The sequence below is a fragment of the Hyla sarda genome (genome assembly GCF_029499605.1).
Source record: "Hyla sarda isolate aHylSar1 chromosome 1 unlocalized genomic scaffold, aHylSar1.hap1 SUPER_1_unloc_8, whole genome shotgun sequence".
In the NCBI taxonomy this organism is placed as follows: Eukaryota; Metazoa; Chordata; class Amphibia; order Anura; family Hylidae; genus Hyla; species Hyla sarda.
In genome coordinates, this window is record NW_026607594.1 from 218,485 (window position 1) to 243,306 (window position 24,822).

The following is a 24,822-nucleotide window of genomic DNA, read 5'->3' on the forward strand; positions in this document are numbered from 1 at the left end:
ATGAAATCCCCCTCCTCGATAAGAGCCAGCACAGATCTTATGGTGTCCATCTTGAAATGTTTCTTTACAACATACTTGTTCAAAAAGGTAAGATCTATCACAAGTCTCCATGAACCTTCCTTCTTGGGGACCGCGAAGACCCTTGAGTAGACGCCAAAACCCTTTTGATGGGCTGGTACTGGTTCGAGGGCGCCTTTCTGCAGGAATTCTGAGATGAGAGCAATGACATGAGGATCGTTTCTGTTTATGAAAAATTTGTTTGGGGGGATAGAAATGAGTTCTATGGCGTAGCCTCTTGAAATGATGGAGTTTACCCACGAATCTGAGGACAATTGACACCAGAGAGAGGCAAAAAGGGAGAGCCTGGCGCCTACTTGGGGCAAACAGGAGATGGCGTCAAAAGCCCTTGCTCTTCTCACCTCCTTGAGGAGACTTCTTTTTGTAATATGAGGATTGCTGGCGTGGTTGGCGTCTTTGTCTACCCCTTTGAGCTCCAAAATGCCTATGCGGAGGGGAAGAGCGATATTGTCTTCTTCTATTGCGAAAGTTAGGATTCTTAGCAGGAGAGGAGAAAAATGCCCCCTTCTTGTTGCTCATTCCTTCCAATATTGGATTTAACTGAGATCCAAAAAGTTCTCGACCCTCAAAAGGTAGAGAGCAAAAATGATTTTTTGCTGGGACATCCCCAGACCACTCTTTTGGCCAGAGAGCTCTTCTGGCAGAGGTGGAACTAGCAAGAATTTTGGAGTTTAGGCGTAGGATGTCTAATGGAAAGTCCGCAAAAAAATCAGAAGCCAGCTTCATTTTAGGGAGATCCTGTAAGATTTCATCTCTGGAGACACCATCCTGTAGATCCCTGGTAAGTTGAGAGAGCCAGAGTCTCAGAGCGCGACCAACAGAGATGGAAGCCAATGCTGCCTTACAGGCTGAAGAGGCTGAGGTGTAAATTCTCTTGAGAGAGCCTTCAGCTCGTCTGTCCATATGGTCCCTCAACAAGGAGGATTCATCGGAGGGGAACATAGACTTCCTAGATAGTCTGGCTACCGCTAAATCAACCTTAGGTAAGGCCTCCCATTCCTCCGTGCTTTTAGGATCCAACTTATAAAGCATCTTAAACCTAGATCCTAGATCAGGCTTTTTCTCCGGTTTTTGCCATTCCACTTTCATAAGGGGATCTAGCAGAGGCTGACCTGGAAATGAAAGTGCACTAGAATGTGGAAAATAAAAAAGCGCCTCCTTTTTAGGAAGATTATCTTCCCCCGGTTCTCCCTCTACGGTTTTTTTTAACTGATTTCATTAAAGAATTAATCTTTTCTTTTCTGAGGAGATAATAATCTTCTGGGGAGCCAACTTCTGCAAGTTCCTGGGAGGAGGAGGATACAATCTCCCCCTCAGAGTCCGAAGAGGATACTGAAGAAGACACCGGTGAAACAGGCAGTTTAGAAGCACTAAGACTGGCGGTTTTAAATGACTTATGATGGGAAGACAAGTCTGACAGTACTGAATGTAGACTGGACTTAAACCCCCCAAATAGCTGCTTAGCCTCGGACTGAAAAGTACTGGAAGCAGGGGCGTAGTCTGAACATACCGAACATAGATCCGGGGAGTAGTCATCCGGCAGCGGTTGGGCACACTGAAGGCATAATCTATGGCGCTCCTTTCTTTTCCTCTTCTTGGAAACATGGGCATCCTGAGGTTTATCCATACTGAAAACCCAAGGAAAAAAAAACACATCAGCAAAAAAACACCCATACACAGTAACAGCATATCATAGTAAGATTAATGGAACCCATAACTACTATGAGAATCATTCCCTAAGCAAGGGAGACTCAGCGAAAAAAATATATACATATTTATAGTCCAAAAAGAAACAGGTCCCCCCCTGTTGCAGATGGACTTACCTTGTATTGGCAGGGATAGCGCACCAGGCAGAGGCTGGACCGGCCCACAGCAAAGTCCTGCCATAATTAAGCACCGGACCAGGAAATGCGCACAAATACGGGCAGTAGTAAGGGGAAAAAAGGAATACTTATTCCCCGCATGAAAACTGTCCCCACTGTGGACTCCGGAAATACGTCACCAGCAGCGCCAGCGCACTGCCGACGGAAGCGCCGCAGACCGCCTACCCGGAAGTCGCGACGCTAGGAGCACTTAGAGGCAGGGGAACGGGCACTACACTGCAGGTAAAACTGAAGGGGGGCCCCGATACTAAAAAACCCCCAACATACCTGGACAGACAGTACCCCACATGCGTTTCCCAGAAACACTGGGAAGAAACACGGGCCCCATACACATTGGAAGTCTGTGGAACCCACAGGCAGAGCCAACGGTGCCTAACCATGTAACAATGAAAAAATACAAAAGGAAAAAACTGACCATACTGTCCGCAGGACAGAAGAAAAAAACACATGTGTCTTGGTTTCTGTGCTACATTTATCAGATAGGAGGTTTAGGGGGCCAGGTGCCCTGGGTTGATTAATTAATTTACTTGATTGTTGTTAATTAATCCTGTGACCATATCTTCTGTCTAGTAGGAGGAAAGAAAGATGTTAACCCTTTGTGTGCCGCCGAGGGACGAAATGGAAGTAGTGTTTTTACTCTTTATTTAGGGTTAGTGTAGTGAAGTGTAGATGTAGTATTTTACTCTTTATTTTGGGCTAGTGTAGTATAGTGTAGTGTTTTTAGGGTACATTCACACGGGCGGAGATATAGAGTGAGTTTCCCGCAGCAGCGGAAAAATAGCCGCATCTCAAGCTTGAAGCCGGAAACTTGCTGTAAACCCGCCCGCATGACTGTACCCTGTATATTCACGTGGGGGAGGGGGCAAAACTACAACTCCCAGCATGCACTGACAGACCATGCATGCTGGGAGTTGTAGTTATGCAACAGCTGGAGGCACACTGGTTGGGATTGGGAAACACTGAGTTAGGTAACAGACTACCGCAGTGTTTCCGCACCATTGTCTGTTTCCTAACTCAGTGTTTCCCAACCCATGTGCCTCCAGCTGTTGCAAAACTACAACTCCCAGCATGCATGGTCTGTCAGCGTTTTGCAACAGCAGGAGGCTTACATGTTGGGAAACACTGAGTTGGGAAACAAACAGTTTCCCAACTAGTGCGCCTCCAGTTGTTGCAATACTACAACTCCCAGCATGCCCAGACAGCCGAAGAAAATGTTGGGAGTTGTACTTATGCAACAACTGGAGGAGAACAGTTTGGAGACCACCAGTTTGGAGTGGTCTCCAAACTGTAGCCCTACAGATGTTGCAAGACTTCAACTCCAAGCATGCCCAGACATGCTGGGAGTTGTAGTTCGGCAACATCTGAAGGGCCAAATGTTGCTGAACTACAACTCTCAGCATGCCTGGGCATGCTGAGAGTTGTAGCTGTGCAACATCTGGAAGGACAGTGGTCTCTAAACTGTGACCCTCCAGATGTTGCAAAACTACAACTCCCAGCATGCCAGGACAGTCAAAGGCTGTTTGGGCATGCTGGAAGTTGTAGGTTTGAAACACCCAGATACAGCAGTGAAGATCACTTTGGCCGGAAGAAGCGTCAAGCTGTGACGTGAAACTAGTCGCCTCTGGTTGTGTGCCCCCACATCTCGAGAGCGGCTGCTCTCGCTCCCCACGTGTGTGACCGCGTTTTATTGTTCCACTCAGCCGGTGTGAATAAACAACAATATTTGAATTACTGCATCCATTTGGTGAGTGCGACTTCTTTCCACTCATATGAACAGCATATGTTTTCTATGGGGATTTCCTTTTACGCTGGACAGTTCCTAAAATGGACAGAGATGTCAGCAGAGAGCACTGTGCTCGTGATGTCAGCAGAGAGCTCTGTGTTTCAAACGGAAAAGAATTTCCACTGTAGTATTCAGCAGCTAATAAGTACGGGAAGGATTAAGATTTTTTAATAGAAGTAATTTACAAATCTGTTTAACTTTCTGGCACCAGTTGATTTAAAAAAAAAAATTTCACCGAAGTACCCCTTAAAGGAACATTTACAATTATCTGAAGTAACAGATTTATAAGTAATTTTACATCTAGTTGCATTTCACAAAACATAAATATTTGGCATATGTTATGTCGGACAGACCAGCAGAAAAATATAAATTAGAACAATGGAGCATAAAAACAACATTAGAAAGGCTATAAACACTAAAACTGTGAGTGAATCATCTAAATTCAGTGAAACTACTGTGGCGAGACATTTTTAAGGAAAACAACATAATGTGAAGGAAGTAAGGTGACAAATCTTAGAACAAATTCACACTGAAGGGAATGAGAATATAAAGCGCAGGCGTCTCTTGTAAAGGGAAGTATATTGGATAACCTACCTGGACACGATTTCCCCATCTGTAGATGAATTTATGAATGAATATTGTAATCCACCATGTTTTGTGAAATGCAACTAGATGTAAAATGACTTATAAATCTGTTACTTCAGATAATTGTAAATGTTCCTTTAAGAGAAATCCCTTGATTGTAAACAGGTGGCATCCCACCTCAAATATCCTGGAATCTCAGGCTCTAGTACACATGAGTAAGGGGGCGTTCCCCCGAAACGTCACACCCTGATGGCTCCCGAACAATGAACACCATCTCTGCTGGGACGACTAATAACATCTGCAGCTTCCAATGTTACAGCTCCGAATGTTTTACCAAAATGATCGAATAAAGAAAAAACTGCGGCAAAGCATCTAACAGTGTCTGAGTATTTCATAAGAAGCTCAGATTGCATCGCTCATGGTTTCCTTTACTAAGCGGTTAATATATAGATGTGTTATCTGCATCATTTATTGCTCTGAATTGGCTTCTTCCCTGTGTGAGTTCTCTTATGTTTAACAAGATGTGATTGCTGAGTATAACATTTCCCACATTCTGCACATGAAAATGGCTTCTCCCCTGTGTGAATTATTTGATGTCTAACAAGATGTGATTTCTTAGTAAAGCAGTTCCCACATTGTGAACATGAAAATGGCTTCTCCCCTGTGTGAGTTCTTTGATGTATAACAAGATTTGATTTGTCAGTAAAACATTTCCCACATTCTGAGCATGAAAATGGCTTCTCTCCTGTGTGAGTTATTTTATGCCTATAAAGACTTGAATGACGAGTAAAACATTTCCCACATTCTGAACATGAAAATGGCTTCTCCTCTGTGTGAGTTCTTTTATGCTTAATAAGACCTGAATGATGAGTAAAACATTTCCCACATTCTGAGCATAAAAATGGCTTCTCTCCTGTGTGAGTTTTCTGATGTTTCAGAAGACTTGATTTATCAGTAAAACATTTCCCACATTCTGAGCATGGAAATGGCTTCTCTCCTGTGTGAGTTTTCTGATGTTTCAGAAGACTTGATTTATCAGTAAAACATTTCCCACATTCTGAACATGAATATGGCTTCTCTCCTGTGTGAGTTCTTTGATGTACCACAAGGTCTGATTTCTGAGTAAAACATTTTCCACATTCTGAGCATGAAAATGGCTTCTCTCCTGTGTGAGTTCTTTGATGTACAACAAGACTTGATTTAAAAGTAAAACATTTGCCACATTTTGAGCATGGAAATGGCTTCTCTTCTGTGTGAGTTCTTTGATGCTGAACAAGACGTACTTTAGAAGAATAACATTTCCCACATTCTGAGCATAAATATGATTTCTGAGCTCGTTGATGTCCAACACCCCTTCTGTGACCTTTATTTTGCTGACCATCCTGTGATGACTGAGAAGACAGGACCTGTATATAAGGATGAGATGACAGATCTTGGCTGTGAAGGGCTGAGGGTGTATCTGGGATAATGGAATGTTCTTCATATGTATCTTGTGTGATATCGTCATCTGCTTTATAATCTGAAGATATAAGATTCTCCTCTGATCTCCTGCTACAAGAATCTGCAGAGAATAACACAGATTATATAATTGAGTATTAACCTTATTTACATTTTTCCATCTAGAGTCACATCAGAGTTTGTTTTTTGTGGGACCAATTTTACTGTGAAATAGAAAACAAATTGTGGGATAAAATTAAATTGAAATAAAATGTAATTTTGCAAATTTGGGATTTTTTTCATCACCTACCATACAACGTGATGTCACAACTGACGTTATACTTATCCATCAGGTCAGTATCATCATCCAACTTGTATAGTTTTCCTTATGTTTTATTTAAAAAATACTTTAACCCCTTAAGGACTTTAAGGTTTTTTTTCACTTTCGTTTTTTCCTCCTCACCTTCTAAAAATCAGAACGCTTTCAGTTTTCTACCTACAGACCCATATGAGGTTGTTGTTGTTTTTTGCGCTACCAATTTTACTTTGTAATGACGTCAATCATTTCACCACAAAATCTACGGCGAAACAAAAAAAAAATAAATTTTTTGTGAGGCAAAAATGTAAATCCACCCACTATTATGTAACATTTGGGGGCTTCCGTTTCTACGCAATGCACTTTTGGGTCAAAATGACACCTTCTCTTTATTCTGTAGGTCTTTACGGTATAAGGACACCCAACTTATATAGGTTTGATTTTGTTTTACTTCTTAAAAAAAATTTAACTTTTTGTACAAAAATTAGTATGTTTAACCCCTTAAAGGGCTCAAGGTTTTTCCACTTTCGGTTTTTCCTCCTTACCTTTAAAAAACCCATAATTCTTTACATTTTGCACATAAAAATCCATATGATGGCTTATTTTTTGCTCCACCAATTCTACTTTGGACTGACAGCAGTCATTTTACCCAAAAATCTAATCGTAAAAGAAAAAAAAATTTAACAAAATTGAAGAAAAACGCCATTTTGTAACTTTTGGGGGCTTCCGTTTCTACACAATAAATTTTTTCGGTAAAAATGACACCTTCTCTTTATTCTGTAGGTCCATACGATTAAAATGATCCCCTACTTATATAGGTTTGATTTTGTCGTACTTCAAAAAAAAAAATGATAACAACATGCAGGAAAATGTATACATTTAAAATGTCATCTTCTGACCCCTATAACTTTTATGCGCCGTGATGTGAAGTTCTTAGCGGTACCATTTTTGTATTGATCGGACTTATTGATCGGACTTATTGATCGCTATTTATTCATTTTTTCATGATATAAAAAGTGACCAAAAATACGTTATTTTGGACTATGGAAATTTTTTTGTGCGTACGCCATTGTCCATGCGGTTTAATTAATGACATATTTTTATAATTCGGACATTTCTGCATGCGGCGATACCATATGTTTATTTTTATTTACACTTTTTTTTAAAAGGGGGTGATTCAAACTTTTATTAGGGAAGGGGTTAAATTATCTTTAACTTTTTTTGTTCACTTTTTTTTTTTTGCAATGTTATAGCTCCCATAGGAGACTACAACACTGCACACACTGATCTCTCATACTGATCATTGTTATCCCATAGGGACCTATAACACTTCACACACTGATCTCTTATACTGATCATTGTTATCCCATAGGAGACTACAACACTGCACACACTGATCTCTTATACTGATCATTGTTATCCCATAGGACACTATAACACTGCACACACTGATCTCTTATACTGATCATTGTTATCCCATAGGAGACTATCACACTGCACACACTGATCTCTTATACTGATCATTGTTATCCCATAGGAGACTACAACACTGCACACACTGATCTCTTATACTGATCATTGTTATCCCATAGGACACTATAACACTGCACACACTGATCTCTTATACTGATCATTGTTATCCCATAGGAGACTATCACACTGCACACACTGATCTCTTATACTGATCATTGTTATCCCATAGGAGACTATAACACTGCACACACTGATCTCTTACACTGATCATTATTATCCCATAGGAGACTATAACACTGCACACACTGATCTCTTATACTGATCATTGTTATCCCATAGGGGGCTATAACACTGCACACACTGATCTCTTATGCTGATCATTGTTATCCCATAGGAGACTATAACACTGCACACACTGATCTCTTACATTGATCATTGCTATCCCATAGGGGGCTATAACACTGCACACACAGATCTTTTACATTGATCAATGGTTTCTCATAGGAAACCATTGATCAATGATTCTGCAGCTTGACTGCTCATGCCTGGATCTCAAGGACTGGGCAGTCATTCGGTGATCGGACACCAGGAGGCAAGGTAAGTGACCCTCCTGCTGTTCTAGAGCTGTTCGGGATGCCACGATTTCGCTGCGGCGATCCCGAACAGCCCCCTGAGCTAACCGGTAATGTTTTACTTTCACTTTAGATGAGGCGTTCAACTTTGAACGCAGCGTCTGAAGGTTTAATAGTGTGCGGCACTGTGATCAGTGCCGTCCGCTATTAGCCACGGGTCCCGGCCGTTGTTAGAGGCTGGGCCCAACCCGCTATGACGTGAGCCCATGCTGTGGCCCCATGTTATAGAACGGGAGCGGACTCATGACGTACAGGTACGCCCTGAGTCCTTAATGGGTTAAACTTGTCCTCTTCAGACCCCTATAACTTTATTCTTTTTCCGTATACAGGGATGTGTGAGGGTCATTTTTTACACTGTGATCTGAAGTTTTTATCTGTACCATTATTATTATTTTTTTATGTGACTTTTTGATCACTTTTTATACATTTTTTTAGGGTGTACAAAGTGACCAAATATACGCAATTCTAGACTTTGGTATTTTGACCGTGCTGTTTAAATAACGTTACATTTTTATAGTTCGGACATTTACACATGCGACAAAACCATATATATATTTTTTTTTTTTTTTCTAATATGGGAAAAGGGGGTGATTAAAACTTTTATTAGCATAGGGGTTAAAGGGGTACTCCCGTGGAAAACTTTTTTTTTTTTTTTATTAAATCAACTGGTGCCAGAAAGTTAAACAGATTTGTAAATCACTTCTATTTAAAAATCTTAATCCTTCCAGTGCTTTTTAGGGGCTGTATACTAAAGAGATATCCAAAAAAGAAATGCATTTCCTCTGATGTCCTGTCCACAGTGCTCTCTGCTGACCTCTGCTGTCCATTTTAGGAACTGTCCAGAGCAGCATATGTTTGCTATGGGGATTTTCTTCTGCTCTGGACAGTTCCTGAAATGGACAGCAGAGGTCAGCAGAGAGCACTGTGGTCATGACATCAGAGTAAATGCATTTCTTTTTTGGATTTCTCTTTAGTATACAGCCCCTAAAAAGTACTGGAAGGATTAAGATAGAAGTGATTTACAAATCTGTTTCTGGCACCAGTTGATTAAATAAAAAGTTTTCCATGGGAGTACCCCTTTAAATCATAGGGGACTATTACATGCAATCCTTGATTACATACACTGAACAATACTGTACCATAGCATTGATCAGTGTTATCAGTACTCCATTACTCCAGCCTGATACTACTTCCCCCAAAAATAATTGCAGCCAGTTAACAAGAAGAATCTGTGACTGTTCTCTGCATTTAGTAGTTACTACTCACCTGGGTGATTACCTGAAGGAATGTCCTCCTTATACTGCTCATCACAGCTCACATTTGTCTCCTCTTCTTCCTTTATGTCTGTAGCTTTAATATAGATCAGATCTTTCTTTGTAGGAATATCCTCCTTATACTGCTCATCACTGCTCACATCTGTCTCTTCTTCTTCCTTTATGTCTGTAGGATTAACATCGATCAGATCTTTCCCTGCAGGAATGTCCTCCTTATACTGCTCATTACCGCTCACATCTGTCTCTTCTTCTTCCTTTATGTCTGTAGCATTATTATAGATCAGATCTTTCTCAGTGGGAATGTCCTCCTTATACTGCTCATTACTGCTTACATCTGTCTCTTCTTCCTTTATGTCTGTAGCTTTAATATAGATCAGATCTTTCTCTGTAGGAATGTTCTCCTCATACTGCTCATCACCGCTCACATCTGTCTCTGGAGCATTAATATTGTTCAGATCTTCTCCCTGATTCATAAGATGTGGAAGAAATATTGTAAAAGTCATCAGACAGTAGGAGAAGTCACATGGGATGTTATAGATGAGCAGGAGATGAGGAGTCATGGAGGGTGAGGGGACTGACCACAAGAGCTTCACAGCCCTTCCACAGATCATAGGGAATATCTCCATCTACCTGATCATCCTGTGGAAGAAGAGGACGGGGACACCTCTCTGGTGCTGTTCTCTTACTGGATCTGACTGTAGGGAACACATACAGAGACTGAATTCATTCTTTATATACAAATAATGAGAGGACGTGTGTATATAGTCATGTCTATTACCTGGTGATGTGAGGGGCTGCTGATCCTCCATCATGACCTGATGCTTGTACTGATCCTTGTGTCCTTCTACATACTCCCACTCCTCCATGGAGAAATAGACCGCCACGTCCTGACACCTTATAGGAACCTGACAGATAATGATACAGTCATCACCCCGACCCCTCCAGTGGTGTTACTGTATAATGTCCCAGCAGGGTCACCTCTCCAGTCATCACCAGACCCCTCCATTACTGTAAAATGTCCCAGCATTCCCAGCAGTGTCACCTCTCCAGTCATCACCAGACCCCTCCATTACTGTATAATGTCCCAGCAGTGTCACCTCTCCAGTCATCACCAGACCCCTCCATTACTGTATAATGTCCCAGCAGTGTCACCTCTCCAGTCATCACCAGACCCCTCCATTACTGTACAATGTCCCAGCAGTGTCACCTCTCGTCATCACCAGACCCCTCCATTACTGTATAATGTCCCAGCAGTGACACCTCTCCAGTCATCACCAGACCCCTCCATTACTGTATAATGTCCCAGCAGTGTCACCTCTCCAGTCATCCCCAGACCCCTCCACTACTGTATAATGTCCCAGCAGTGTCACCTCTCCAGTCATCACCAGACCCCTCCATTACTGTATAATGTCCCAGCAGTGTCACCTCTCCAGTCATCACCAGACCCCTCCATTACTGTATAATGTCCCAGCAGTGTCACCTCTCCAGTCATCACCAGACCCCTCCATTACTGTATAATATCCCAGCAGTGTCACCTCTCCAGTCATCACCAGACCCCTCCATTACTGTATAATGTCCCAGCAGTGTCACCTCTCCAGTCATCACCAGACCCCTCCATTACTGTATAATGTCCCAGCAGTGTCACCTCTCCAGTCATCACCAGACCCCTCCATTACTGTATAATGTCCCAGCAGTGTCACCTCTCGTCATCACCAGACCCCTCCATTACTGTATAAGTCCCAGCAGTGTCACCTCTCCAGACATCACCAGACCCCTCCATTACTGTATAATGTCCCAGCATTCCCAGCAGTGTCACCTCTCCAGTCATCACCAGACCCCTCCATTACTGTATAATGTCCCAGCAGTGTCACCTCTCCAGTCATCACCAGACCCCTCCATTACTGTATAATGTCCCAGCAGTGTCACCTCTCCAGTCATCACCAGACCCCTCCATTACTGTATAATGTCCCAGCAGGGTCACCTCTCCAGTCAGCACCAGACCTCTCCATTACTGTATAATATCCCAGCAGTGTCACCTCTCCAGTCATCACCAGACCCCTCCATTACTGTATAATATCCCAGCAGTGTCACCTCTCCAGTCATCACCAGACCCCTCCATTACTGTATAATATCCCAGCAGTGTCACCTCTCCAGTCATCACCAGACCCCTCCATTACTATATAATGTCTCAGCATTCCCAGCAGTGTCACCTCTCCAGTCATCACCAGACCCCTCCATTACTGTATAATGTCCCAGCAGTGTCACCTCTCCAGTCATCACCAGACCCCTCCATTACTGTATAATGTCCCAGCAGTGTCACCTCTCCAGTCATCACCAGACCCCTCCATTACTGTATAATATCCCAGCAGTGTCACCTCTCCAGTCATCACCAGACCCCTCCATTACTGTATAATGTCCCAGCAGTGTCACCTCTCCAGTCATCACCAGACCCCTCCATTACTGTATAATGTCCCAGCAGTGTCACCTCTCCAGTCATCACCAGACCCCTCCATTACTGTATAATGTCCCAGCAGTGTCACCTCTCCAGTCATCACCAGACCCCTCCATTACTGTATAATGTCCCAGCAGTGTCACCTCTCCAGTCATCACCAGACCCCTCCATTACTGTATAATGTCCCAGCAGTGTCACCTCTCCAGTCATCACCAGACCCCTCCATTACTGTATAAGTCCCAGCAGTGTCACCTCTCCAGACATCACCAGACCCCTCCATTACTGTATAATGTCCCAGCATTCCCAGCAGTGTCACCTCTCCAGTCATCACCAGACCCCTCCATTACTGTATAATGTCCCAGCAGTGTCACCTCTCCAGTCATCACCAGACCCCTCCATTACTGTATAATGTCCCAGCAGTGTCACCTCTCTAGTCATCACCAGACCCCTCCATTACTGTATAATGTCCCAGCAGTGTCACCTCTCTAGTCATCACCAGACCCCTCCATTACTGTATAATGTCCCAGCAGTGTCACCTCTCTAGTCATCACCAGACCCCTCCATTACTGTATAATGTCCCAGCAGTGTCACCTCTCCAGTCATCACCAGACCCCTCCATTACTGTATAATGTCCCAGCAGGGTCACCTCTCCAGTCAGCAGCTCCATCATCTTGTTAATGAGTTCTAGAATCTTTTGTTCATCCCTTTCCTCATGTATCAGGGAGAGAGGTGGGGGCCCCGGGCTTGGGCTCAGGGTTCTTCCCCGTCCTTCACACACAGGGGCCCGACAGCGCCCACTAGAGGACTTCTTCACTACTATGTAATCCTGTGTATGGAGAGACACATTAATATCCCTACATACATTCCCAGAATCCCTCATCTCTCCAGTCATATCCATCTGTTATTACATAGATAAGAATGAGGTCATGTGACATCACTCCCAGAATCCCTCACCTCTCCAGTCATATCCATCTGTTATTACATAGATAAGAATGAGGTCATGTGACATCACTCCAAGAATCCCTCACCTCTCCAGTCATATCCATCTGTTATTACATAGATAAGAATGAGGTCATGTGACATTACTCCCAGAATCCCTCACCTGTCCAGTCATATCCATGTTATTACATAGATAAGAATGAGGTCATGTGACATCACTCCCAGAATCCCTCACCTCTCCAGTCATATCCATCTGTTATTACATAGATAAGAATGAGGTCATGTGATATCACTCCCAGAATCCCTCACCTCTCCAGTCATATCTATCTGTTATTACATAGATAAGAATGAGGTCATGTGACATCACTCCCAGAATCCCTCACCTCTCCAGTCATATCCATCTGTTATTACATAGATAAGAATGAGGTCATGTGACATCACTCCCAGAATCCCTCACCTCTCCAGTAAGCCGGAAGAGTATCTGTAGGGTGAGGTTTATGATCCTGTCGGCCATCTTGTTCCTGTCTCTCTCCATGGTTGATGGGTCATCCAGGAGAATTCTCTTATATAGAAGATATCAGCAGAGGATCCTGGATTGGAGAAACCTGAAGGGAAGAAGAGGAGACGATGATAAACCGCACCAGATTCTATGGAGAAATAAAATCCATTTCCTGGAGATAATCTGGGGAAACATCTGAGGAGACATTATAGGAGTTTTCAGATTTCTCTATAAATCAAAATCCATTGTCCGAGGGCTGTAAAATAAGAGACTAGAGCGCACTCCCCTCTCCCGTCCAGTGGTGGCGCTCTGGTCCTCCAGGTCTTCTGAGGTCGCTCTCCCTGCTCTGCTGAAGACGTTGTGAATCCATTTCTCCTAATCTCTGAGGCTGCGGTGTATTCAGAACGTCTTCATCAGAGCAGGGAGAAGAATAGAGGGATTCAATATGACATTGTCCAATGAAGAATAGTGAAATGTGTCCACTAGGGGGCACAATATACATCACAATTACATCAGGATTTTATGTGAATTGTGATATGTCCCCCCGGAAGAACCTGCTATTACCTGCAGCAGAGGCCGAGCATCATATACCGTTACACACGCAGGGTCTGGGCCACCACCGGAGTCAGTGTTTCCCAAGCAGGGTGCCTCCATCTGTTACAGCATTTGGCTGTCAGGGCATGCTGGGAGTTGTAGTTTTACAACAGCTGGAGGCACGCTGGTTTGGAAACACTGTCTTAAGTAATAATAGGGGCGCGGGAGAAACTTAAAAAACCTGATGCTTACATAGTCCTGTATGGAAGAAGTGGCTGATACCCGGAGAAAAGAGACTGACCAGGTGACAGGATGGGCAGGTAAGTGACCTGATACCTTCACCATCCAGACATCCCCTGGGGGGCAGTATAGGCAGGAAATCAGGAAACAACCGCTGGTCGGCACGGCGCTCCCTAGAAAAACAACCGTACAGCGCCATGTCTAAGCCACGCCCACCTACATTATTTTATTACAGAAATGGGATATAAACTTATTAGGGGAGGGGCTTCTATTACAAACCCTGAATAACGCTCTGCCATAGTGATCAGTGTTATCGGTGCTCGGCTTATACAGGCTGTGGAGGTGTCTGTATACTTAGAGCACCGATCTGAGCACAGAGCACGGTAAGGGGCCCTCCGGCCGTCATCTCAGCTGATCTAGACTCCGCCCCCCAACAACTGCATTTTACTCATTTTAGATCCTGCAACCGACTTTGATCATGGAATCTACAGGGTTAATGGCGATGAGCGTCATTAGTGGTGAATCCTGGCTGCTTATAGCTCCTGAGCTCACCTCAAAGTCCCATATGGGGCACAGAATGTAAATATACATCGTGTCCTTAAGGGTTAATAATAAGCATCCCCAATAATCCTGATCTGATGGTGACCGCACACACCTACCTGTATCTGTAGAGGAGCCGTGAGCTTACAGGACCTGCGATGATGTCACCGTCATGTGATCAGTCACATTGAGGAGGAGGAGTCACATGATCAGGGGCTGCTGCTCTGAGAGATCTCCACACACAACACAACAGCAGTGACTGCCCCACCAGGACCTGCTCTGTATCTGCTACATGCTGGAGGTGTAGGACCTGTGATGATGTCACAATCATGTGACCAGTACATTTGAGGGGCAAAGTATAGCAGTAAATATGTGACTGTGGCCGAAGGACCTGTGGGGAGGATCATGTGACATGAGTGGGCGGAAGTCAGCAGTGCAGGATAGACGGGATGGCGATTTAAGGACCTGTGAGAATGGTCATGTGACAGCAGAGTCCCGATTGATCACATGACGGTGACATCATCGCAGGTCCTGTAAGCACACGGCTCCTGTACAGCTCTGCAGGTGGAGGTATGTGTGTGGTCACATGTTGCTGTTAGATGTTTTTTGTACCATTAACCCCTTCAGAAGCAGTTTTGAGTTTTAACCCCTTAAGGACACAGTGATTTCTCTTTTTAATGTTTTCCTTCTCGCCTTCTAATAGCCATAATGATTGTAATTTCCTCTTTATAAATCCATATGAGGCTTCTTGTTGCTGTTGTTGTTTTTTTCACCCCTGATTTGTACTTTGTAATGACATCACTCATTTTACTGCAACATCTACAACAAGGGCCAAAAAAAAATTATTTGTGGGGTGAAATAGAAAAAAAAAAGCTATTTTTAAATTTGGGGTCTTCTGTTTTGACGCAGTGCACATTACGGTAATAATTCTCTTTATTCTGTAGGTCCAAACGATTACAATGATAAATGATTTATATAGGTTTTATTTTAACACTTTTAAAATATAAAACAATTCTAACTTTTTGTACAATAATGAGTATGTATCAGATTGTCCTACCTTGTCCCCTATAACTCTCTTATTATTCCGTATACAGGGATGTATGAAAGTCATTTTTTGTGCCGTGATCTGTAATTTTTATCGGAACCACTTTAGTTTTGATGAGACTCTTTGATCGCTTTTTAAGACTTTTTTTTTGGCCCATGAAGTTGTATTTTTTTACGTTTACGCCATTGACCGTGCGGTTACACATATGTTTAGGTTTATTTTTGTTTACATTATTTCATTTAAGAGAAACAAATTGGTAAATGGGGAAGATTCAGTCGTTTATTAGGGGAGGGGCTTATACACATTAAGTTAATGTTCTTTTTACCTTATTCCCAGTTTTTTAGTCCCTGTAGTAGACTATTACATGGAATCTATAGATAACATACACTGATCAATGCTGTGATGCTGAGGCTGCCTGCAGGATTGGAGCGTCGTTCAGACAGCGTCGAGCGAGGTTAGGGACCTCCACCCGTTCTCTCAGCTGACCAGGACCCCGCTATTTCACTGTGGGTGTCCTTATCAGCTCCACCGGAAATAGATTTTTGGCATTGGTGATGTCCGGCATTAGCAATGAGTCCCAGATGCTGATAGCAGGTAGGACCTAGGGGCTATGAATCGTGCTGAACTCCTGACTGTGCTTCCCCCTCCCCTCCAAATCTTATCACTTTAATGACAGGTGTCCCTGCTCTGAAAGGGGTTTCCTGCACAAGAGCAGAAGATATGCCAGATTTGATGCGTCTCCTGCTCTGGAGCTGGGCCCATGGCTATACATTATATACCTCCTGCCCAGTCAGCCATGAAGGAGTTAAATGATGGTGATGCATTGCCACTTACCTTTTTTGGGGCCACACACTATACAGATAGCTGCTTATTGTCCCTTCTACTCGCTGGGATAAGAACAACCAGTCTAGCTAGGGTTAAGTGGCGCACAGCACTGCCAATTCTATTCTTAGGGGCCAGACAGTAAGCAGCCATCTATATAGTCCCGGGGGAGGGGAGCAGTAATACTATGAAATATCACTTAACTCCTTACACTCCATGGGACGGGCGCTTTGGGTATAATGACCTGAACTGACAGCTGGATCATCAGACTTGCGGTCAGTTCAGGACATGTGACCATAATATAGAGGATCTGCCCCGACAAGTATTCACCTCATCATCCGAGAGCAAGAAGATAAATCATGTGCAGGAATATCCCCTCAAATGTCTCCATATAACATCCTGGAATTGTATAGAATTAAATGTTTATTCACAATACAGGTTCCTATAAGGTGTCAGGACGTGGCGGTCTATTTCTCCATGGAGGAGTGGGAGTATGTAGAAGGACACAAGGATCAGTACAAGGATCAGGTCATGATGGAGGATCAGCAGCCCCTCACATCACCAGGTAATAGACATGACTATATACACACGTCCTCTCATTATTTGTATGTAAAGAATGAATTCAGTCTCTGTATGTGTCCCCTACAGTCAGATCCAGTAAGAGAACAGCACCAGAGAGGTGTCCCCGTCCTCTTCTTCCACAGGATGATCAGGTAGATGGAGATATTCCCTATGATCTGTAGAAGGGCTGTGAAGCTCTTGTGGTCAGTCCCCTCATCCTCCATGACTCCTCATCTCCTGCTCATCTATAACATCCCATGTGACTTCTCCTACTGTCTGATGACTTTTACTATATTTCTTCCACATCTCTTGAATCAGGGTGAAGATCCGAACAATATTAAAGCTACAGAGACAGATGTGAGCGGCGATGAGCAGGATAAGGAGAACTTTCCTACGGAGAAAGATCTGATCTATATTAATGCTACAGACATAAAGGAAGAAGAAGAGACAGATGTGAGCAGTGATGAGCAGTATAAGGACATTCCTACAGGGGAAGATCTGATCTATATTAATGCTCCAGAGACAGATATGAGCGGTTATGAGCAGTATAGGGAGGACATTCCTACAGGGAAAGATCTGATCTATATTAATGCTACAGACATAAAGGAAGAACAAGAGACAGACGTAAACATTGATGAGCAGTATAAGGAGGACATTCCTATAGGGAAAGATCTGAGCTATATTAATGCAACGGACATAAAGGAAAAACAAGAGACGGATGTGAGCAGTGATGAGCAGTATAAGGAGGACATTCCTACAGGGAAAGATCTGATCTATATTAATGCTACAGATATAAAGAAAGAAGAAGAAGAGACAGATGTGAGCGGTGATGAGCAGTATAAGGAGGACATTCCTACAGATAACTGCACTGGTGAGTAGTAACCACTAAATACAGAGAAGGGTCACAGATTCTGCTCGGTCACCAGCTGCAGTAATCACAGAAAAAAATAATGTTCATATATGTTACTCACTAGGTCATCCAGATGCTATACAGGTCTGTTTTATTTGTCTTCTGTATTTGGCTCACAAATCCCTCTGTTCTGCTGCTCACCTATTCTGGCATCCACTGTTCTGGAAGGGGAGTGTCCGAGACAAGCACTGAGCCCGCCCTCACTCACCATTCATTCATTTTCTGTCTGGGTCTGCTGTTCTGGGTCTCCGCAGGCTATTCTGTAACCCCCTCCTCTCTGCTTTCATGCTGCAGTCTGATAGGACAGGAGTGAGCACAGAGGAATACTAGTCCTGCCAGGTCTGTGCTTCAGCTGGGACAAAGATGATGCTGCAGCCGGACAGGATAATGTTTTAGATCCGTGTTCTCAAAGTGTGGCCCTCCAGATGTTGCAGAACTTCAACTCCCAGCATGACCGGACAGCCAATGGCTAGATGGTATGGAGACCCCTAGTGGTCATAAGCCATGATCTCTATAAAAAGGAGATAAAAAAATGTATGAATGTTAGTGAGTGGGCGCTCCGGTCGGTAACACTTCACTGAATGGCAAACGGCCTAACTGCTCTGCCAGTGTAGTGAGATATATGGTCTGCACCCTCACTGATCCTGATCTTGTCTGTAAAGTCCTTGTGTGCGCTGTTGTTTTTATTGTCTCTGTTGTCTCCATCTTATATAGTCAGCAGGATTTCCATGTAGACGACTAGAGGAATAATTTGGGATATTTCCCAGCACTTCTGTATTGCTGGGGGCTCTGAACCGCCTCGGCTGTCGTCTGATTTGTGCCCTATGGATTGTTCATTGCTGCTGGATGGGAGTGTGATGGGGTCCAGGAGTGGGGTGTATGTGACCTGAAGACCCTATATTATGTCTACATTAACTATTTATTATCCGGAGGACGGGGAGAAGGTTCCATGATGTCACATGCTGCACTTATAATGTTCTACTAAAAAGACTATAAATATGGGCACAGTTATTAATAAAATCTGTGTTATTCTCTGCAGATTCTTGTAGCAGGAGATCAGAGGAGAATCTTATATCTTCAGATTATAAAGCAGATGATGATATCACACAAGATACATATGAAGAACATTCCATTATCCCAGATACACCCTCAGCCCTTCACAGCCAAGATCTGTCATCTCATCCTTATATACAGGTCCTGTCTTCTCAGTCATCACAGGATGTTCAGCAAAATAAAGGTCACAGAAGGGGTTTTGGACAACAACGAGCTCATACAGGAAAGAAACCATATTCATGCTCAGAATGTGGGAAATGTTTTACTTTTAAATCAGGTCTTGTTACACATCAGAGATATCACACAGGAGAGAAGCCATTTTCATGTTCAGAATGTGGAAAACGTTTTCCTTATAAATCACAGCTTGATAATCATCAGAAAATTCACACAGGGGAGAAACCATTTTCATGTTTAGAATGTGGGAAATGTGTTACTTCTAAATCAAATCTTGTTGAACATGAAAGAACTCACACAGGAGAGAAACCATGTAAATGTTCAGAATGTGGAAAAGGTTTTACTTTGAAGTCAAATCTTTCTAGACATCAAAGAATTCATAGTGGAGAGAAGCCATTTTCATGTTCAGAATGTGGAAAACGTTTTCCTTCTAAATCAAAGCTTGATAATCATCAGAAAATTCACACAGGGGAGAAACCATTTTCATGTTTAGAATGTGGGAAATGTTTTACTTCTAAATCAAATCTAGTTGAACATCAAAGAACTCACACAGGAGAGAAACCATTTTCATGTTCAGAATGTGGGAAATGTTTTACTCAGAAATCAAGTTTTGTTGTACATAAAAAAACTCACACAGAGGAGAAACCATTTTGCTGTGCAGAGTGTGGGAAATGTTTTATATTGAAATCACAACTTGTTCAACATCAAAGAACTCACACAGGAGAGAAGCCATTTTCATGTTCAAAATGCGGGAAATGTTTTACTCGGAAATTAGGTCTTCTTCAACATCAAAGAACTCACACAGGAGAGAAGCCATTTTCATGCTTAGAATGTAGAAAATGTTTTACTCGGCATTCATATCTTGTTCAACATCAAAGAACTCACACAGGGGAGAAGTCAACTCAGAGCAATAAATGATGCAGAAAACACATCTATATATTAAAGGGGTACTCCTCCCCTGGATATCTTATCCCCTATCCAAGGATGGAGATAAGATATCTGATTGCAGGGGTCCCGCTGCTGGGGACCCCCGCGATCTCTCCTGCAGCCCCCCGAGTCATCAGCTCTCCGGAGCTACGTTTGCTCCATGGTTGATGACTCACGATACAGGGACCGGTGGTTCGTGACCTCATGGCTCCGCCCCCTCAAGACGTCACCTCCCGTCCCCTTAATGCAAGTCTATGGGAGGGGGCATGACTTGCCACGCCCCCTTCCATAGACTTACATTAAGGGGATGGGGCGTGACGTCATGAAGGGGCGGAGCCATGACTTCATGAATCGCCGGTCCCTGTATCGTGAGTCATCAACCACGGAGCAAACTTAGCTCCAGAGAGCTGATGACTCGGGGGCTTCAGTGGGACCCCTGCGATCAGACATCTTATCCCCTATCCTTGGATAGGGGATAAGATGTCTAGGGGCGGAGTACCCCTTTAAACATGTACATAAGATATCTGACATTTATACATATATCATATACTGCATCTCCAAATTTGTTACCAATTGTTAATAAAAGTTTTCTTTCTTATATGATTTATTATTCTTATATTCTGTTATCTCCGCACACTGGACTTATAATAAATGTAATATTGTCCCTGACGTTGTATATAGGGAATGTAACGCGTCAGTGTTGTCCCCGCCCCCTTCTCATTATGATTATAGAGACTTTAATTCAAGGCATCAGACAGGATCCGCGCGTCTCCCTTGAAGATCGTCTCTTCTGAACATAAGACGCTGCAGATACTTTTATTTATCACAAACCCTAGACCAGCGTTTCCCGTCTTGACGTCTATTTTCGGTCTCAGATCATAAAATCCATTTTTCTATATGAGAAGTCGTCAATATGTCAGCGTCCCCCGGGTTCAGTAAACATCGGTGTAATTCTTTTCCTTTTCTTTGTCCTCCCCGGGGTATAAAATCCCTAGAGATCTGATCACATCTGGTACAAGATCTCTTTACTTCACACTTTGCGCCATTATTACACGGATTGAAGACCCAGTTACACGCTCGTAAATTCCCATATATGTCGTGGATTGGAAGGAAAAAGGTTCTTAAATCTTATATTTACCAATAATATTTTATATTTTTACAGTCCGTCCCTATCATAGTACGGAATTGTTATTTTTCTTCTATCCGATGGTTATTTAGTAATTTTGTTATGATTCAGAAGAGACCACGTGTCCCGTATAGACGCTCACCCTGAAGACATTAGACGGCGGTTTTGTGTTTCCGGATTTACACACTTATTATAAAGCTTTTCCTTCATCTGGATTATTAGAGCTCGTTCGCTCTTCTTTTTCTCATCCTCCCCTTTATATTCCTCCTCATGTGGATATGGAATTCTCCTCAGTCCCTCCTTCTATAGGGCCCATTTTGTGGCCCCCGCACTCCTCCTTGGCCTCTCTAGTTCTTTCCTCTTTTATATATAACTTTGTCGGTATTACGAGACTGCTCTACGACTGATTCTGATTTCCCTTCTCCCCTAACCCCACTTTCTTTACTCCCTATGGTTATTACTAAACACATTTTCCCTCTTCCCCTTTGTGGGAACGTTTACATTATTTAACGTTACGAGATTTATATTCTTCTACTAAGACTTTGGCCATAGAGGAATCTCAGGCTTTCTGGGGTTTTATAAGTAAATTTATCTTTACTCTCCAATGTTTTAAGCGTTATACTAACATACGTCCCTGAAATTGGTTAGAGAGATTGTATTTATTTCCTAAATAATAATAAAATACCAAAAACTAAAGAGCAACCCCATAGAGGTATATAAAAAAGAACTCTACTGTTACGCCTAGCGCTCCGGGTCCCCGCTCCTCCCCGGAGCGCTCACGGCGTCTTTCTCCCTGCAGCTCCCCGGTCAGTCCCGCTGACCGGGAGCGCTGCTCTGTCATGGCCGTTGGGGATGCGATTCGCACAGCGGGACGCGCCCGCTCGCGAATCGCATCCCAGGTCACTTACCCGTTCCCGTCCCCTGCTGTCATGTGCTGGCGCGCGCGGCTCCGCTCTCTAGGGCGCGCGCGCGCCAGCTCCCTGAGACTTAAAGGGCCAGTGCACCAATGATTGGTGCCTGGCCCAATTAGCTTAATTGGCTCCCACCTGGTCCCTGACTATATCTAACCTCCTCCCTTGCACTTCCTTGCCGGATCTTGTTGCCCTTGTGCCTAGTGAAAGCGTTTTGTGTGTTTAAAACCCTGTGTACCAGAACTTCTGCTATCTCCCCTGACTACGAACCTTGCCGCCTGCCCCCGACCTTCTGCTACGTCCGACTTTGCTTCTGCCTACTCCCTTGTACCTCGCCTATCTTCAGCAGCCAGAGAGGTGAGCCGTTGCTAGTGGATACGACCTGGTCACTACCGCCGCAGCAAGACCATCCCGCTTTGCGGCGGGCTCTGGTGAAAACCAGTAGTGTCTTAGAACCGGTCCACTAGCACGGTCCTCGCTATCCCTCTCTGGCACAGAGGATCCACCTCCTGCCAGCCGGCATCGTGACAGTAGATCCGGCCATGGATCCCGCTGAAGTTCCTCTGCCAGTTGTCGCTGACCTCCCTACGCTGGTCGCCCAGCAAGCTCGTCAGATCGCCCAGCAGTCGCAACAGATAGCGCAACAAGATCACCAGCTGTCGTACTTGACCACCATGACACAGCAACTCCAGTCACAACTACAGCAAGTACAGTCGCAGCTACAGCAGCAACAACCATCTCCTCCGCCAGCTCCAGCACCCCTTCCGCGGCGAGTGGCCGCTCCTAGCCTCCGCCTGTCCTTGCCGGACAAATTTAATGGGGACTCTAAGTTTTGCCGTGGCTTTCTTTCGCAATGTTCCTTGCACTTAGAGATGATGTCGGATCAGTTTCCTACTGAAAGGTCTAAGGTGGCTTTCGTAGTCAGCCTTCTGTCTGGAAAAGCCCTGTCATGGGCCACACCGCTCTGGGACCGCGATGACCCCGTCACTGCCTCTGTACACTCCTTCTTCTCGGAAATTCGAAGTGTCTTTGAGGAACCTGCCCGAGCCTCTTCTGCTGAGACTGCCCTGCTGAACCTGGTCCAGGGTAATTCCTCCGTTGGCGAGTACGCCATACAATTCCGTACTCTTGCTTCTGAACTATCCTGGAATAATGAGGCTCTCTGCGCGACCTTTAAAAAAGGCCTATCCAGCAACATTAAAGATGTTCTGGCCGCACGAGAGACTCCTGCTAACCTGCATGAACTCATTCATCTAGCCACTCGCATTGACATGCGTTTTTCTGAGAGGCATCAAGAGCTCCGCCAGGAAAAAGACTTAGATCTCTGGACACCTCTCCCACAGTCTCCACTGCAATCTGCGCCTAGGCCTCCCGCCGAGGAGGCCATGCAAGTGGATCGGTCTCGCCTGACCCTGGAGGAGAGGAATCGCCGTAAGGAAGAGAATCTTTGTCTGTACTGTGCCAGTACTGAACATTTTTTGGTGGATTGCCCAATCCGTCCTCCACGTCTGGGAAACGCACGCTCGCACTCAGCTCTCGTGGGTGTGGCGTCTCTTGATGCCAAGTCGGCTTCTCCACGTCTCACGGTACCTGTTCGGATTTCCACTTCAGCCAGCTCTCCCCTCTCAGCCGTGGCCTGCCTGGACTCTGGAGCTTCTGGGAATTTTATTCGGGAGTCCTTTGTGAATAAATTCCGCATTCCGGTGACCCGTCTTGTCAAGCCACTCCACATTTCCGCGGTCAACGGAGCCAGGGTTGGATTGCACCGTGCGTTACCGCACGGAGCCCCTCCTAATGTGCATCGGACCTCATCACGAGGAGATTGTATTTTTTGTCCTTCCTAATTGCTCTTCTGAAGTTCTCCTTGGACTACCCTGGCTTCAACACCATTCCCCAACCCTGGATTGGTCCACTGGGGAGATCAAGAGTTGGGGTCCCTCTTGTTCCAAGGACTGCCTTCAACCGGTTCCCAGTACTCCCTGCCGTGACCCTGTGGTTCCTCCTGTATCCGGTCCCCCTAAGGTCATTAAGGACTCTGCCTGCCACAGGAAATGCCCCTCCCCCCTCCCAGTTCCATCAGGCAAGCTTCTGTGTCCCCTCATGGCCCTCGTCCTGGTGTCACACTGCCCCGTGCCAGGTCTCGCCCTCTGCCCTCTCTCCCCATTCCTACTCCTGCGGTTCTGCCTGCCGTTGAGGAATCCCTCCATCCTTTCCCGGTGTCCTCATCCCAGGGGAGGCAGTTACCCGATAAAGAGAAGGGGAGACCTAAGGGGGGGGGTACTGTTACGCCTAGCGCTCCGGGTCCCCGCTCCTCCCCGGAGCGCTCACGGCGTCTTTCTCCCTGCAGCTCCCCGGTCAGTCCCGCTGACCGGGAGCGCTGCTCTGTCATGGCCGTTGGGGATGCGATTCGCACAGTGGGACGCGCCCGCTCGCGAATCGCATCCCAGGTCACTTACCCGTTCCCGTCCCCTGCTGTCATGTGCTGGCGCGCGCGGCTCCGCTCTCTAGGGCGCGCGCGCGCCAGCTCCCTGAGACTTAAAGGGCCAGTGCACCAATGATTGGTGCCTGGCCCAATTAGCTTAATTGGCTCCCACCTGGTCCCTGACTATATCTAACCTCCTCCCTTGC

The 24,822-nt window shown here is 44.7% G+C and overlaps 2 protein-coding genes across 2 annotated transcripts in view; both read left to right on the forward strand.

Moving 5' to 3' along the window:
• LOC130298279 (zinc finger protein 850-like) overlaps window positions 1–20,297 on the forward strand; it is a 232,337-nt gene extending 212,040 nt beyond the window's left edge. Inside the window, exon 8 of the mRNA XM_056551209.1 lies at window positions 19,283–20,297. Coding sequence (XP_056407184.1) covers window positions 19,283–20,148 — 866 coding nt within the window. The 3' untranslated portion in view covers window positions 20,149–20,297. The remainder of the gene's footprint in view (window positions 1–19,282) is intronic.
• On the forward strand, window positions 16,898–19,031 carry LOC130298285 (uncharacterized). The gene is made up of 4 exons (XM_056551217.1): window positions 16,898–17,097; window positions 17,181–17,245; window positions 17,412–17,964; window positions 18,718–19,031. Exons 1-4 carry the CDS (start codon window positions 16,914–16,916, stop codon window positions 18,735–18,737), a joined length of 822 nt encoding a protein of 273 aa, XP_056407192.1. The 5' UTR covers window positions 16,898–16,913; the 3' UTR covers window positions 18,738–19,031.
• Window positions 20,298–24,822: the final 4,525 nt, after the last annotated feature.

Coding starts and splice junctions, on each gene's coding strand:
- LOC130298285 (XM_056551217.1), top strand. CDS start 16,914: ATGTCTCCATATAACATCCTGGAATTGTATAGAATTAAATGTTTATTC. Junction 17,098..17,180: donor GCAGCCCCTCACATCACCAG/GTAATAGACATG, acceptor TGTCCCCTACAG/TCAGATCCAGTAAGAGAACA. Junction 17,965..18,717: donor TCCTACAGATAACTGCACTG/GTGAGTAGTAAC, acceptor CATCTTATATAG/TCAGCAGGATTTCCATGTAG.